Source organism: Hippocampus bargibanti, linkage group LG10 (assembly GCF_051943395.1).
Source record: "Hippocampus bargibanti isolate YZ-2025 linkage group LG10, ASM5194339v1, whole genome shotgun sequence".
Classification (NCBI taxonomy): domain Eukaryota; kingdom Metazoa; phylum Chordata; class Actinopteri; order Syngnathiformes; family Syngnathidae; genus Hippocampus; species Hippocampus bargibanti.
Window position 1 is genome coordinate 5,615,453 of NC_142743.1, and position 16,745 is coordinate 5,632,197.

Below are 16,745 nucleotides of genomic sequence, written 5' to 3' on the forward strand. Positions count from 1 at the left end.
CACAGTCGACCAGGTCTGGATGCCCTTACCCCTGCGCTGCGAATCCAGGATCTCCCGCACTGTGTAGACCGGTCCTCCGTCCACCATCTGCGGAGGAGCAGGCTGGGGAGGAGAGGGGGCCAAGGGGCTGGATTCCACCGGGTTGATGAGCGAAACATGGAACACCGGGTGGACCTTCATTGAGGCGGGCAGCCGGAGCGGACCGCGACCAGGCTGATGATGGCCTCCACGGCGAAGGGGTCCGCAAATCGCGGCCCCAGTTTGGGTGAAGTCCATGCCAGCCGTAGGCCCGGTGTCCCGACTTCCCACAGAGTTGGCAAGTTGGCCCGGTGGTGCGTTGCTCCGGCTGCCGCGGGGCGGCCCTTTCGCCCCCCCATCGCCATGTGCTCTGCTGCAGTGTGCCCTCCGCGCAGAGAGCCCCGGAGGCTGCCCCCTCGAATCCCCGCCGGCGGCTCGGGGTTCGCCTAGGCAGCACGCTCCCGGCTCCTCTCTCGCATCCGATTGTCCAGCTGCAGCGTGAGTGAGATCAGTTCGCGTAGGCTGGAGCACTCATCGCGGGTAGCAAGCTCATCCTTCAGCGCCGCATTCAGCCCGCGCCGGAACATCCCCCGCAGGGCTCGGTTATCGTACCCGCTGGCAGCGGCCATGATGCGGAAGTCGACGGAATATTCTACCGCCGATCAGGTGCCCTGGTGGCAGATCCACAGCTGGCCCCCTGCTTCCTGCCCACTCATCGGGTGGTGGGACACCTGCCGCATCTCGGCGACGCAGTCCGGGAAGGAGGCTCGGAGCTCCGGCCGAGACTCCCAGACGGCCAAGGCCCAAGTGGCCGGCAAGCAGGCTGGCGACATACGACACTTTAGCCGCGTCGGTGGTGGATACGGAGGGTTGTTGGTCGAATACTCAGGAGCACTGCAACAGGAATTGCGCACAGCGTCCGGGCTCCCCTCCGTAACGGGCGGGTTGTGTGATGTTGGCCTGGAAAGGTAGGGCCACCGAGGCGCGGGTGCCACCGGTTTCAAGTCTCTCCACCCAGTGGGCCAGTCGGGCGATGTCGCTGCGGACCTCAGCGAGGGCCGGCCCCAATTGGTTGATCTGCTCCGCCTGCTAAGCTAGGGCAGAGAAGATACGGTCTCTGTCTGCGGGATCCATGGTGGTCGGATGATTCTGTCACGATCCGAGGGCGACAGTGGCAGCTGACTAGTCGGAACCTTAATATATGGGGAGGATCTTCCGACGCTGGGTGAGTGCCAGCGACTGGTTTAAATGTCCAAATGTCTGTGATGAGGGAATTGACAGCAGCTGGCGGAGGTCCGAAGCGGAGGCCCCGCCCAGCTGTCAACTCGCACGTGACACTAACAGCACAATGTTATGTATGTATTTCTGGGCAGAGTTAACAATTAAATCAGGTTCCAGTCCCAGATACAGGGCTTCAAAGGTTGGAGGAACAAATTTTCCCACAATCCTACCCTTTCCAGTATTTGGAAATGACCGGGCATTCCCAAAACACATGATAGTGTGACGCTTTGTTATTGCCACAGGATCTCCACCAAGCTGTACTCGATCCTTGTGCATGCCCTTGAGCCGGAACTCCAAAAAAAATCTGACAATGTTCTTCCACCCAAATTCTTTCCAAGAGTGAGCAGATGTACAATTCCATTGCTGTGCTATTATTCTTTCCCATGCTTCCTGTTGGATTGTTATGCCACCCTCCTCCGACCACTTGTTCTTTATATACCGTATTTTCACGACCATAAGGCGCATATAAACGGTCTCAGATTTTTTTTCAAAATGTGCGGTGCGCCCTGTAGTGCGGACGTGGGAGAGAACATGTGGGGGGGATGTGTGGGTGTGGTTTGTGTATAAACGAACAGGTATGTTCTTTATGCAGAACATTGCTGTTTTAACAACCCTGAAAATGGCACAGAGATATGGTTATGAAGCTCAGTTTAAACTGATGGCTATCAGTTACGCCGAGGAACATGGGAATGGAGCGGCCGTGACATAAGGCAAGGTGGCCGGAGTTGGAGGAAAGATTCGAGCAATGGATCGGCGAGCTAAGAGCGAGCATAAGGAGCGTTTCGACTGTCACCATCCCACTCAGAGCAGTAACGCTAGCGGAGGAAATGAAAATTGAACATTTCCAAGGATTTGTCTGTCTGTCTATGTGGAGAGTTCTTCAAATATTATCCATTGTTTGTCTTTGTCTAATAAAACCGGTCGGGTCTAAATGTATGATTTTTGGTAGTATCGATTAGAGACGCCTTGCTAAAATTCATGTAAAACGTTTATAATCTTGGTTCAAGATTGGTTCAACTAATAGGGCGGTAGTTTGCACATTCGGTTTTATCCTTCCCATCTTTTGGTATCAAGGCTATATTTGCCGCTCTCCAAGAAGGGGGAATGGTTCCATTCACTCGGGCCCAATTGAATGTTCTCAGTAATATTGGAGATAAGATGTCACTATAAATCAGAATCAGAATCATCTTTATTGCCAAGTATGTAGAACACACAAGGAATTTGTTTCCGGTAGAACACGCTGCACTAGTATCGTCGTCAAAAAAAACTGCTAAGTGGCACTATACAGTTCCATTTTGGCTACTGTTGAAAGAGTTCAAAGAGTTCAAAGAGTTAATGGCTTGGGGGAAGAAGCTGTTTAAATGTCTGCTGGATTTGGTGCGCATGGATCGGTAGCGCCTGCCTGAGGGGAGTAGCTGGAAAAGGTGGTGGGCAGGGTGCGGAGGGTCCAGTAGGATTTTCCACGCCCTAGTTTGGATTCTTGCAGTTTGCAAGTCCTCGAGAGTGGGTAGGGCGGTGCCAATGATTTTTCCGCCATCCTAACTGTCCGTTGAAGTCGGATTTTGTCCATTTTTGTGGCGGCCCCGAACCAAACGGTGATGGAAGAACACAGGATGGATTCGATGACAGCCGTATAGAAATGTTACAGCACCTCCTGTGGCAGGCTATGCTTCTTTAGCAGCCTCAGGAAGTACATTCTCTGTTGGGCCTTTTTCAGGATAGAGTTGGTGTTGACCTCCCACTTCATGTCCTGGGAGACTGTGATTCCCAGGAACTTGAAGGTCTCAACGGTTGACACCAGGCAGTTGGATAGTGTGAGGGGTAGCTGTGGTAATGGATGTTTCCTGAAGTCCACGATCATCTCAACTGTCTTGAGCGTGTTCAGCTCCAGGTTGTGACGGCTGCACCAGAGCTCCAGCTGCTCCACGTGTTGTCGGTACGCAGACTCGTCGCCGTCTTTGATGAGAACGATGATCGTGGTGTCGTCTGCGAACTTTATGAATTTGACAGCTGGGTGCGTTGAGGTGCAGTCGTTTGTGTAGAGAGAGAAGCGCAATGGAGAGAGGACGCATCCCTGCGGGGCTCCAGTGCTCGTGGTTCGTGTTGTGGATGATATATTTCCCAGTCTGACCTTTTGTGTCCGTCCTGTCAGGAAGCTGAGGGTCCACTGGCAGATCGTGGGGGACACACCAAGCTGGAGAAGTTTGGGGATGAGGAGTTCTGGGATGATGGTATTGAACGCAGAGCTGTAGTCCACAAACAGGATCCTTGCGTAGGTTCCTGTGTTGTCAAGGTGGTCGAGGATGTGGTGCAGTCCGATGTTGACTGCATCCTCCACAGACCTGTTTGCCCAGTAGGCAAACTGAAGAGGATCTAGCAGAGATCCGGTGATGTTCTTTAGGTGGTTCAGCACGAGGCGTTCAAAGGACTTCATGACCACAGACGTCAGAGCGACAGGTCTATAGTCGTTCAATTCTGAGGGTGCTGGTTTCTTTGGAACTGGGACGATAGTAGACTGTTTGAAGCAGGATGGGACTTCACACTGCTCCAGGGATCTGTTGAAGATTTGTGTGAAGACCGGAGCCAGCTGGTCAGCGCAGACTCTCAGGCAGGAGGGGGACACTCTGTCAGGTCCTGCAGCTTTCTTGATCTTCTGCTGCTTGAAGAGCCGTCTAACGTCCAGTTCGTGTATCTGTAGGGCAGAGGGCGGAGATACGGTAGTTTCTGGTAATGGTGGGCAGACCAGGGAAATGGGGGTGTCCTTTTCAAATCGGCAAAAGTATGTATTTAACTCATCAGCCATACCATTGTTGTACACTGCTTGGGGGGAAGGTAAACGATAATTTGTTATTGCTTTCAGGCCATTCCACACCGATACAGAGTCGTTAGCGGAGAACTGTTTGTTAAGCCTCTCTGCATAACTTTTCTTTGCGATGTTAATTTCCTTCGTCAGCCTGTTTCGGGCGAGTTTGTAAACTGCTCGATCGCCGCTTTTAAATGCGGATTCTTTCTCTTTCCTAAGCTGCCTGAGTTTGGGAGTGAACCATGGCTTGTTGTTGTTGAATGAGCGGAAGGACTTTGTTGGTACACACGTCCTCACAGAAACTGATGTATGATGTTACAGTGTCTGTGTATTCATCCAATGTGCCCGTTGAAGTTTCAAAGACGCTCCAATCAGTGCAGTCTAAGCATGCTTGTAGCGATAACTTTGCTTCATCTGTCCATGCTTTAACTGTCTTGACTACCGGTTTTACACATTTGAGTTTCTGTTTGTATGTGGGAATTAAGTGGATTAAATAGTGGTCAGAAAGACCCAATGCCATTGTCTTATACCATTCAGCGGGGAAGCCGTCAGTTCCCGGGCATTTATTTAGCTTTAGTTGGGAAATAGCCTTCTGTAGTTCACCTATAGTCACCTCAGCCATGAGAACGTCATTTTGATCTCCCGAGACTGTTGGGAGGTTCAGTGATTCCAACATAGCCTCGGGAGCTTCCCCATAATCAGGAACCATTTGGGCATAGAGGTCCTTATAATATCTTTCAAAGCAACTTTGGATGTCCTTGAAGTCAAATTTCATTTGTCCGGTATATGGGTCCTTTATTTTATGCACCACCCTCTCTGCTTGTTGCTTCCTCAATTTACATGCCAGATTTTTCGTTGCTTTAAAGCATTTTTTTCTGAATATCTATGTCATGGATATCTTGTATCTGTTTTTAACTGTCGTAATTTCTTGGGCCACCATCGTTTGGGCATTTTTTTGGTGCTGACTCGCTAGTTGCTGGAATTATTTTTCGAGTTTCTCTAGTTTTTCCTGTCTGTTTTTCTTTTGTAAAATTTGTAAAGCCAATTTTGCGATCATTTTCCCTCTTAAGACCGCATTGCCTGCATCCCATACCATGTTTGGCGGCACCGTTCCTTTATCATTTTCGAATAAAAACAGTGAGATTTCCTCTTATTTCTTCCTTCATCTTTCCCTTTAATGCATTTATGTTAAGTGTCCAGGCATAAGGCCCTTTATTGCATTTTATTTGTGTCGAAATAGACTGGGCTGTGATCCGATAGGTCCATTATTCCAATTTTACACGTCCTTATAAGGCCGATGTCTTTATTATACATGAAAAAAAAAATCCATCCCTGATGTGGTGCCGAGTAAAAAGCATAGTCTCTAGTAGTTGGGTTAAGCTCTCTCCATACATCACATATGCCCATCTCCTTTATCATCTTTCCCACTTTATTGTGCTGTTGTATTGTTTTTGATGCATCCATTTTAAGTTTCAATATCATGTTAAAGTCCCCACCACATATGACCACTCCTAGGGCCTTTGTAATCATCAGGTCGAAGATATGTCGGTAATGATGCCCCAGGTGATGCATAAACATTTATAAGAGCCCTCCATTTTACCCACAACCATATTATACCTCCCTTCCTTGTCTTTAATTTCTGTCTGCAACTCAAATATCGCTTTTGTAGAAATAATGGCAGATACTCCTCTCCTGTGTCCCTTCGCATAGGAAGCAAAAACACCTGCTTGAATCCCTGTCTTTTGAGTTTCAGATGTTCCAAACCATTTAAGTGGGATTCTTGTAAAAACATTATGTCTCCTTTTTCTTTTGTCATGATCATCTTAAAGGACTTTGACGTTCTGTTTGTGATGTAATGTAAGGAAACAGATGCCCATTTCACGGTAAGATCAGAGCATTGTTATCAAATGGTGAGTATAGTTTTTGCTTTTTTGAATCGATGAGAAGGTTTCTTCAGCCGTCATCTGTACTTTTTTTGAAGGTGTCGGACGTTTTGCCTCCTATCCAAGAGGCTTCGTCAGCGAACTAAAGTCTCACTGGTCGTATCGGCCCACCAGACCGGTTTAATGAAGGATTTAGTTGTTTTATGATGTTTTATCACTTCTTTTACTCCCCTTTCAAACCATCTATGTTCTTTCGCTAAGATTTTAACCTCATTGTCGTCAAATGACTGGTTGCTAGCTTTTAAGTGCAAATGTACTGCCGATTGAGGCCCACTAGTGTTATCCCTGCGATAATAATAATAATAATACATTTTATTTCAAGCGCCTTTCAAAACACCCAAGGACACTTTACAATAAAAACAATAGAACACAGCACATAACAATAAAACCATAAGTAAAATGATAAATAATAAAATAGCAGAGAGAATTAGACATTGAAAGCAATTTTAAACAAATGGGTTTTGAGATGAGCCTTGAAAATAGGGAGGGAGTCAATATTACGGATGTTGGGTGGGAGTGAATTCCAGAGTTTGGGAGCAGAGCGGCTGAAAGCTCTGCATCCCATCGTGGTGAGACGGGCAGAGGATGAGGATCTGAGGGACCGAGAGGGAACGGAGGTGGAAATAAGCAGACCGAGTAATGTTATTAATATGGGAGTGAAAGGAAAGTGAGCTATCGAGGATGACACCCAGACTCTTGACCTGAGGGGAGGGGGACACGGTAGAACTGTCAATGGTGAGGGAGAAACTGTTAGTTTTGTGGAGGGTGGATTTGGTACCGACAAGAAGAAGTTCAGTTTTTTCACTGTTGAGCTTGAGAAAGTTATGGGAAAGCCAGGATTTAATTTCTGAGAGGCAACATGAGAGGGATGAAGGTGGAAGAGAAGCGTCGGGTTTGCTGGAGAGGTAGAGTTGGGTGTCATCCGCGAAGCAGTGAAAGTGAATGCCAAACTTACGGAAAATATTGCCAAAAGGAAGTAGGTAGATAATAAAGAGAAGTGGCCCCAGGACAGACCGTTGAGGCACACCAGAGGACACCGGAGAGGACAGTGAGGTGAACGAGTTGATTTGGATGAATTGTGCGCGATCAGAGAGATAGGAATGAAACCAGCGGAGTGGGGTGTGGGTGATGCCTAGGGTGGAAAGTCTGTCGAGAAGGATAGGGTGGGAAATGGTGTCAAAAGCTGAGGTCAGGTCGAGAAGAATGAGGATGGAGAGTGAACCGGCATCGGCTGCCATAAAAAGATCATTCGTGATTTTTATGAGAGCCGATTCAGTACTGTGGCGGGGGCGGAAACCAGACTGGAATTGTTCGTAGAGGTTATTGTGAGTGAGGTGTGAGTGAAGCTGGGACACAACTGTCTTTTCAAGAATTTTGGCGATTAATGGAAGGTGGGAAATTGGACGTAAGTTATTGAAATCGTTTGGGTCTGAGCCAGGTTTTTTCAAGATGGGAGTGACAGCTGCGGTTTTGAGTGGGATAGGAACAATTCCAGTTGATAGTGAGGAGTGAATAATGGTAGAAATAAATGGGAGAAGAGAGGGCAGGCAGGACTTGATAAGGATAGTGGGGAGGGGGTCGAGTTGACAGGAGGAGTTCTTGGATTTAGTGATAATGTCTGAGATTATAGAGGGATGGGGGAGTGCAAAAGCGGAAAAAAGTTTGGAAGGAGTAGAAAGGCTGGGAGAAGGGGGGCGGACAGAGGACCCGAGGTGCTGATGGATTTTGTTGATCTTTTCGCTAAAAAACAGCAGAGTGTTGCATGTCTCAGAGGAATAAAAATGTGAGGGGAGAGAGATAGGAGATTGTGTGATTTTGTGATAGAGGGAAAAGAGGGCCCGTGAGTTGCCAGAATTTGAATCAATGAGTCCAGAGTAATATAGCGATTTTGCGCGTGAAATAGAGTCCTTATAAAGGGTAAGGTGAGTTGCATACATGTCCTTGTGGATAGTGAGCCCGGACTTCCTGTAAAGTCTTTCAAGTTGGCGAGTCTTTGTCTTGATGGAGCGGAGATGGGGGGTGAACCAGGGTGCAGGTCGGGTAAATTGAACAGACCGGGACTTTACAGGAGCAAGGGCGTTGAGGGTGTTCGTGAGGTCCGCGTTGTACCGGGAGACAAGTTCATCAGGAGAAGAGTTGTGGTCCAGAGTCAGGGTGGCAATCATCTCAGCAAGGGTGGCAACGTTGATGTCCTTGATGTTGCGATATGTGATGACACAGGGTGGTTTGGGGAGAGAGAGAGTGATGGAAACATTGAATGAAACCAGGAAATGGTCTGTTATAGGGATTTCATCAGCTGTGCAATTCTTAGGGGTAAGGCCAGACATGCAGATGAGGTCCAGGGTGTGGCCTTTTATGTGGGTGGGAAAATCCGAGAATTGGTGCAGACCAAAGCTGTCGAGTGAGGAGGTGAAGTCTTTAGTGAGGGGAAGAGTGGAATTGTCCATGTGGATGTTGAAGTCTCCGAGAATAATAACATTCGGTGACAGGTGACAGGTGATTCGGTGATGTTGATAAAGTCTTTTTTTGAGAATTTGTTGAGTCTCCCCAATGTACTGCTCTTTACAATTTTCATTCTTACAATGTATTGAATAAACTACATTACTTTGTTTTGGCAGCCTATCGTGGATGCACTAATTTTTGCCTTAACGTGTTTATCGGTTTGAAATAAGTAGTTTTTTTCAGAAACCCCTGCAATGTAAGGTACTGCTACTCCTCTCCTTTTTGTATCTTGAGAATGTTTGGTTTCATTCCCTATTCTTTCTTTCTGACATTTGTTGAATGACCACTAGGCGTACCCACAGTTAGTGAGTGTTCTCCTGATATGTTTTTACTCCTTTTCTCTACCTTCAATGCTTGTTTGTATTAGTTTAGCCCTATGCTGGAGGGTTCTGATAACTCCTAGTTTGTGTTGTAAACGGTGGTTAGAATCAAAAAGTAAGTATTTGTCATTGTGCGTAGCCTTCCTAAAGACTTCTGTTTTTAGCGCTATGTCCTCTTTTATAATTACTTTACAATCCAAGAAGGCTAGTTGGTTCTCTTTAATGTCTCGGTTTTGTCCCCGGGAAGGATGTGAGGGCCTGTTTCTCCATCTCTTCCATGTACAGATTAGCCCAGGGGTCGGGAACCTATGGCTCGCGAGCCATATATGGCTCTTTTGATGATTGCATATGGCTCGGCGATAAATATTACATATTATAATACATATTGTCGTTTTTTTCGTCGTTCATTTCCCGTTGGGGCTGCAGTTGGCGGAAAGCGCAATTTTGATTGGATGACACTGACTTAGAATGGCTGAAAGCGCCATGTTGATTGGATGATAGTGGCCGTCATGTTGAAACAGGTAAACGCTCCTTCAAATGAGCCCAACTTGTGCACTTCAGCCTGATTGCACCGGAGCATTAGAGAAGAGAAAATGTTCTGATTCTAATTTGCAATGCAATACCATCGATGAAACAGTCGAATGTCAGTGACATTTTAACAAGCCCCATGTTAATGTTAGCATCGACATACTTCTGCGAGAAGTAGATTGCAGATAGCAAGTGTGGAAGCTTATGACCCGTGTGCAGGCTAGCTAGCAGTAACTTCGCCTCTGGACCGGCAAATTGAATTTCATTCCGATCGTTTTCCTGGATTTTTACCAAACACGAGGAACGGAAAGCCATCCATGTTAACGGTGAGTACTATCACAAAGTTATTTTAAATAATACATTCTGATATTTTGTTGAAAAGAGGCCGCGCGTGCGCGTGTGTGCGCGCATGTAGCTCTCGCTGAAAAACATGTCTAAATATTTTACTTTTATGGCTCTCTTAGTCAAAAAGGTTCCCGACCCCTGGATTAGCCACTATGGGTGAAACTGGTGAGCCCATAGCACAACCATGAATTTGTTTGTAAAATGTATCCCTAAATTGAAAATACGTAGTATTATGGCATATTTACAATAATTGGCAGATGTGATCCGGTTTAAGTTTGGTTCTTTCATGCAGAGAAACATCCGCCAGCAGTCTCATCCTCACCACTGATACTGCTGCTGGGGTTGGGACAGATGTAAAGAGAGAAGTCACATCGTAAGATGCCAAAGTTTCCTCAGGTTCCAATATACGGTCTTTGATCCTCTCTACAAACCCTGTCTCTACGTGATATTCTGTGTTACCAACTGAGCTAAGATAGTTTTTCAATATTTGGCTACATTGATGCTTTTTTGAATGTTGCTGTGACGATGACCATTTTATGTTTGGGAGCGTTTTACTGAGCGAGTTGCTTGTTCTGTCGCCACAAAGGGACATATGTCTTCTTGTGCCGGTCCCAAGCACACACACACACACACACAGAGGCACGTGCGGCCACTTTTCAACAAAATGTCATCCAATTAAAATTGCGCTTTCCGCCAACCTCAGCCCCAACAGAAAATGAACAGAAAAAAGCGAGAATATGTATTTAGATTTATCGGCGAGCCATATGCAATCATCAAAAGACCCATATATGGCTTGCGAGCCATAGGTTCCCGACCCCTGCTTTAATGTTTAACCCCCCCCCACACACACAAACACTGCTGGGTTCTTGACCAATCATGTGGCTTTAACCGAAGACGCTATTTTGTCTTTCTTTCAACGCTGTCCATCCAGCTCGTTGGAGGTGTGCGGACAGACACTGGAAAAACCCTCTTTAGCATATCAGTTGTGGCCTCATGTGCTGAGTTGTAGAGACACGTTTCCTCCGCGTAGAATACCCTCATCTTTGCTGGTAAAGGAGTCTGGAATCGTATCCCTTTCTCTCGCAGCACCTTCTTTGCCTCAGCGTATTCTCGTCGTTTCTTCAGGGTCTCTGGTGCATAGTCGTGGTCGGCAAAAACTCTTTAAACAAAAAAGCCTTTTGTTGCCAAATTTTATGCAGGATCTCCTCCTTAGTTTTGTTGCCAGCGAATTTTATTATAATTGACCTTGGCGAGGAGTCAGCGGGAGGTTTATGGCCAAGTGCCCGATGCACTTGTTCAATCTTAAGATCGGTGTGAGGAGAAAGCTCAAGCTTTTCTCTCAAAAGGTGATCAACAAACTCTACCATTGTTGTAAAGTTGGTCTCAGACCCCTCCTCGACACCAAAAATTCTTATATTGTCCCATCTTGCTCGTCCCTCTTGGTCGGTTATCTTATCTTCCATTTTAGCATGTAGCTTTAGCAGCTCCTTCGTTGCTACTTCCAGGTCCAACACTCCTCCGTCTCCGAGATCCTCGCTTCGATGACATCTATTCTGTTGTTGGCAGTCTTAATTTTGTCCTTGATTTTGGTGAGCACATTGCCGTTTTCACGCTGGAACTCCCTTAATTCTTGCAGGATCGTTGTCTCCAGCGATCTGTTGTCCAATCAGCTACGGACAAGTATTGGGAGAACATTACACTGAGAGTTGATACTTGTTACATTCTGCTTTCACAACTATTCAACTAATAAGCTTCATAAATCCATGTAAACTAAAGTAAACATGCAATAACATAATATGTACTAAGCTAAACATGGAATAACAATATGTTTACTAATCTAAGCATGAAATAACATATGTTTACTAATGTGCATAAGCACTCTATCACTCTGGTTTTCTCCCACTGTCCAAAAACACACATGGCACTCCAAATTCTCCCAAGCACAGATGGTTGTACATCTGCAATTGGCTGGAAACCGGTTCAATGTCCTTTGTCTACTACCCGATGACGACTGGGGTCCAGCACCCATCGCGACCTGAGAGAGGATTCAGCGGATCGGAAAATTAATGAAAAAAATATTGCAAAAATAGGATGTCAAAACACGTGGTTTGCACCTCACGGAATGTAAACACAACATGAATGTCTATTTCATTCGTCATTACAAAACCCAGACCAAGAAGATCATGTTACAGTTTAGCAACATTTGTCTGAGACCAAAAAAAAAAATTCAAATATAGTACAGGATGGCCCGGTGGTTGACTGGTTCGGCCATCTGCCTCACAGCGCAGAGATGCAGGGTTTGGTTACAGCTCCCGTCTTTCTCTGTGGAGTTTGCATGTTCTCGCTGTCCCTGTGTGGGTTTTCCCCAGGTACGCCGGTTTGCTTCCACATTCCACAGACCTGCATGGTACGCTGATTGAACACTCTAAATTGTCCTCAGCTATGAGTGAGTGTGGATGGTTGTTCATGTCTGTGTGCTCTACGATTGGCTGACAACCGGTTTGGGGTGTTCCCACCTACGAGCAAAAGACATCTGTGGTCGCTTTAAAGCACGCCCGGCGAACAATTGTAAGGATCAGTGAATTGGAAAATGGATGGATTGTCTCGGGTACTATTTTGTCAGACTGTGTCAGAGTTATTTCTGCGACCACTGTGGCTTTTGCTTTTAGGGGGATCCAAACACATTTTATCACTGTAGCTCCGTGAAAAATTAAAGTTGTCAGATGGTGTCAATGTGTATGGTTGTTATGTGTTGGCTTTATTCCTACCCTAGTTGAAACTCAGCTGAGATTGGCTTCAGCTCCCTGGCTCCATGATGTTAATGAAGAAAAATGTAACAAAGAGGATTAAGAACTGATATGATAAAATCTTAACATGATAATTGTTTCTTAAACCATTATTCTGTCATCCATTCTGTTCAGAAAAAGGGTGCGGTTTGACAGAGCTGCAGAGTTTCTAGCTGCATGTGCCAGTGGGGACACAGAGGAAGCCCAAGTGATGCTGCAAGAGGCCAAGGAGATGATGAGCAACATGGAGGATGGAGAAATTATTAATTGCTCCAATGCTGATGGGATAACTGCATTGCATCAGGTGAAGCTGCTTTCGCTACCTAAGTTGTCCCCGTACTGTGATGAGAACGAAACTTACTTCGTCAATCTCACCCTGCCAGGCTTGCATCGACAGCAGCATGGAGATGGTGTCTTTTCTTTTGGAGCACGGAGCCAATGTCAACCAGGTTGACAGTGAGGGCTGGACACCCCTGCACGTTGCTGCATCCTGCGGCTACCGTGATATAGCAGAGTATGTCGCTATTGTCGGCGCTCTTCAACACTGTTTAGAGCAGTGGTCGGGAACCTTTTTGACTAAGAGAGCCGTAAAATCAAAATAATTATGTGTTTTTCAGTGAGAGCCACACACACACACACACACACACACACACACACACACACACACACACACACACACGTATGACAGGTTTGTCTACAAGGCAGTAACTTGGACTTCGTGCTTGAATTGTGCTCTGACATGCACAGTAAACAATGGGAGTAATGGTGTCTCTTACCAGGGTATTTGGAGTGAGGGAGGGACTCCAATTGAGTTATAGAGACAACTCCAAGATCATCTCAACTCAATATTTAGCTTCAGGGCTAAGAATTGATACTGATGCACATTGTGATTCATTTGTCTTCTGTTTTCATTTTTTTTTTGCAAAGATCTAAACAAGGACAAGAAGCATTGTCGTTATTTCGGTTTCATGTATCCATGCAGGTAAAGAGAAACAATGTAATTGATAATTTTTGTAAGACTGAACAATTTAAGGAGGAAACAAAGCTCTTTAAATACTTTGGTGATGCGCTTTATGAGCACATCTTGATGCCCGAGTGTTCTGTGGGTGCCAGGCTATTTCTGCATTCAACAATGCTCTCATTGTTGCAGTGCTTGGCAGGACAGTATCTCAGCAAAACAATGAACATGACAGGCTGGCCACACAGCGTAGAATTTGAAACTGTTTTTGTGAAAACTGAAAGCATGTGGTCAAATTTTATAGCTGTAATATCAGAGCAGGTGAGTATAGTTTTACTTTATTTGAATGCTGCTGTGCCGATGACCATTTTGTGTTTGGGAGCCTTTTACTGAGCATCTTAATCCTTATTAAGTTCATAGAGTTGCTTGTTCTGTAGCCACAAGTCCCAAGCCCGGATAAATACAGAGGGTTGTGTCAGGAAGGGCATCCGACGTAAAAGCTTGGCCAAAACAAACATGTGAATCAAACTTCTGAAGATGGAGGACACTGATTCACTCTGGCGACCCCTAAAGGGAAAAGCCGAAAGGAAAAGAAGAACAATGAATAATGGTTGTTTTATTAAATTTTAAATGGTTTTTCACTCTATGGTTGAAATGGCAGGTTCCTTTTGCGATGTGGTGCTGCTCTCTCTGCTGTCAACTGTGATGGTGATGTCCCAGTGGACATCGCTCTGGATGAAACCACTGAGGCCCTTCTTCAGGAATACACTCTGAGACAAGGTAAATATTCTTTGGAGACAAAACAACATGCTTGCTTGATTTACAATTCCACGATATGGTTTTGGATACATGCAATCAAAGCGTAAAGAGAGAATGGGATGTGATCATGTCAGATTAGAATGATACCTTTTACAAATCAGTGACTGCGCTTGCAGAGCGAGTCCCTAATTCTGAGCAGTAATAATTTTTCAGGTTAATCCCCACGGTGTGAAGGTAAGGCTTTATTTATCAACAAGAAGATGACAATATAACAAATGATCTGTTGCTTTCCATTTTCTCAGATTCACATTGTTAGCGACAGCATTAACACAGTTCTGGTTGGGCTTCTTTGAAAATTGTACTCAATCGCCTTAGCACTGAACTTCCGGTGTTTGATGATTGATGGCTTCGGTTATTTTAACAATTGTCTCGACCCGCTGCCATTGAGTCAATTATTTCTGACTTAAAGGACAACCGACACCATTTTTTGTTTCCTAACTGACATCAGAAAAACGTTTTATAGCATCTAAAATACCCAAAACACGCAGGCTGATATTTTCCGTCCAACGCAAAACACCAATAAAAATTACTTAAAGTTGCCCAAAACTTCCACTAATGAGCTCGAAACTGGAGAGATTCAGAAAGTCCTGCCCCCTTATTCGTGATGTCACATTGGGAACCTGGCCCACCCACAAACTGCCTCTCTCCAGAATCAAAACAACGGCTTCTGAAAGTTCGGATATGGAGAAGATGCTTTCTTGTTACTCATCCAGTTATGAGTATGATTCAAATAGTTCTAAAGAGTAAAGCATAAGTGTTTGCGATCGATTAAAGAAGTCCTTCCGTATCAATTCGAGTCGTATGCAAGCGACGAAACCGGTGAAGGACAGGGCAAATGAAGCATATATGAAGCTCCGTGAATTCAACTTCGGTGATATGGGGCATATAAGGACATGAATAACAAATAAGCTACAAGATGTCAACATCAATGCAGATTGTTTAATGGTTGTACATGCAAAAAGTTGTTTAAACTTTCAAGATGAAAAGTTACGAACTTATGTATGAATGGCCTTCTATTCAATGGAGTTCATAATAAGAAAATTGTAGTGAATCGCAATTCAATCGCGGGGTACAGAAAAAAAACATTCATGTTCGATTCAAAGAAAAGACCGACTGTTGGAATGATACGTACCAGGTTTGACTGTCATCGAAGCGTCCTTTTGGCTACACCAAAGAGCTAGGTCCCCGTTCTGAAGAATGTAATCAGCTTTGGCTTGGAAGAGCTCCATTTTACTCTCTCTCTGTTGTCTGCTGTCTCTTTAATGTTTTAAACCCCCCCCTTGACCAATCACGTGGCTTTAACCGAAGACTGGGGGCGGGGAATACAGTCGGCCACCATTTTCTTGTTAGAACGGGCTCTTTCGCGAACAACACATTGTGGCAGCTCCGTGTGCATCCCGAAAAATAGTTTGTATGCCAAGGTAAAATTTTCATAAATGTAACATTCGTCAACCGAAAAGTTTGTAAGCCAAGGGCTTTGTAAACTGAGGTATCGCTGTATTATAATTTTCCACTGTATCCATTAAATTTGGGTATAATTTTTAAACAATTGCATTCAATTGAAACATTGGTAAATAGTATTTTCAACTCCATTTCCACAATTTTCAGTGGATAATTTTATTCACCTTGTAAAATGCAGGCGAGTTTGATGAAATCAGTGTGCATTGCTGTCGATTTCTGCACACTGTCTCATGTGGTTAAGAAACTGCCATCTTTATCAAATGCGCTTTCTCATTTAACATACTCCAGACGGCAAGAAATGTAAGAAGGTGCCGTGCATGTGACATTTCCTGTGTACCGAGACTGTGCACACCCTGTATATTATCAGAATCAGAATCATCTTTATTGCCAAGTATGTAGAACACACAAGGAATTTGTTTCCGGTAGAACACGCTGCACTAGTATCATTGTCAAAAAAAACTGCTAAGTGGCACTATACAGTTCCATTTTGGCTACTGTTGAAAGAGTTCAAAGAGTTAATGGCTTGGGGGAAGAAGCTGTTTAAATGTCTGCTGGATTTGGTGCGCATGGATCGGTAGCGCCTGCCTGAGGGGAGTAGCTGGAAAAGGTGGTGGGCAGGGTGCGGAGGGTATGATTATTACAATTGTCAGTCTTTTTTTGGATTATCTTATGTTCGATATATATTGTTATAGCTGCAGCTGTTGTTAAAGTGCTCAAAATAAAGTTGAGTTGAGTGTTATTATTATTTACAGTTTATTATTTAGTTCAGCGTTTGCTGCACGTCACTTTAAGTAATGAAGGGTTTTAAGTGCACACAGCACCTACATGTTTTTCAGGGGTTCACTTGTGTCAGGAAGGGCATCCGACGTAAAAGCTTGGCCAAAACAAATATGCGGATCAAACCTCTAAAGATGGAGGACACTGATTTGCTGTGGCGACCCCTTGTGGGGAAAAGCCGAAAGGAAAAGAAGAAGAAGACTA

General features: G+C 45.0%; 1 protein-coding gene across 1 annotated transcript in view; it reads left to right on the plus strand.

Moving 5' to 3' along the window:
* Positions 1–16,745, plus strand: part of ppp1r12c (protein phosphatase 1, regulatory subunit 12C) — a 50,079-nt gene that overhangs the window by 8,249 nt on the left and 25,085 nt on the right. The window contains exons 2-4 of the mRNA XM_089005448.1: positions 12,662–12,830; positions 12,910–13,040; positions 14,146–14,264. Of these exons, the coding sequence (XP_088861574.1) occupies positions 12,662–12,830; positions 12,910–13,040; positions 14,146–14,264 (419 nt within the window). The remainder of the gene's footprint in view (positions 1–12,661; positions 12,831–12,909; positions 13,041–14,145; positions 14,265–16,745) is intronic.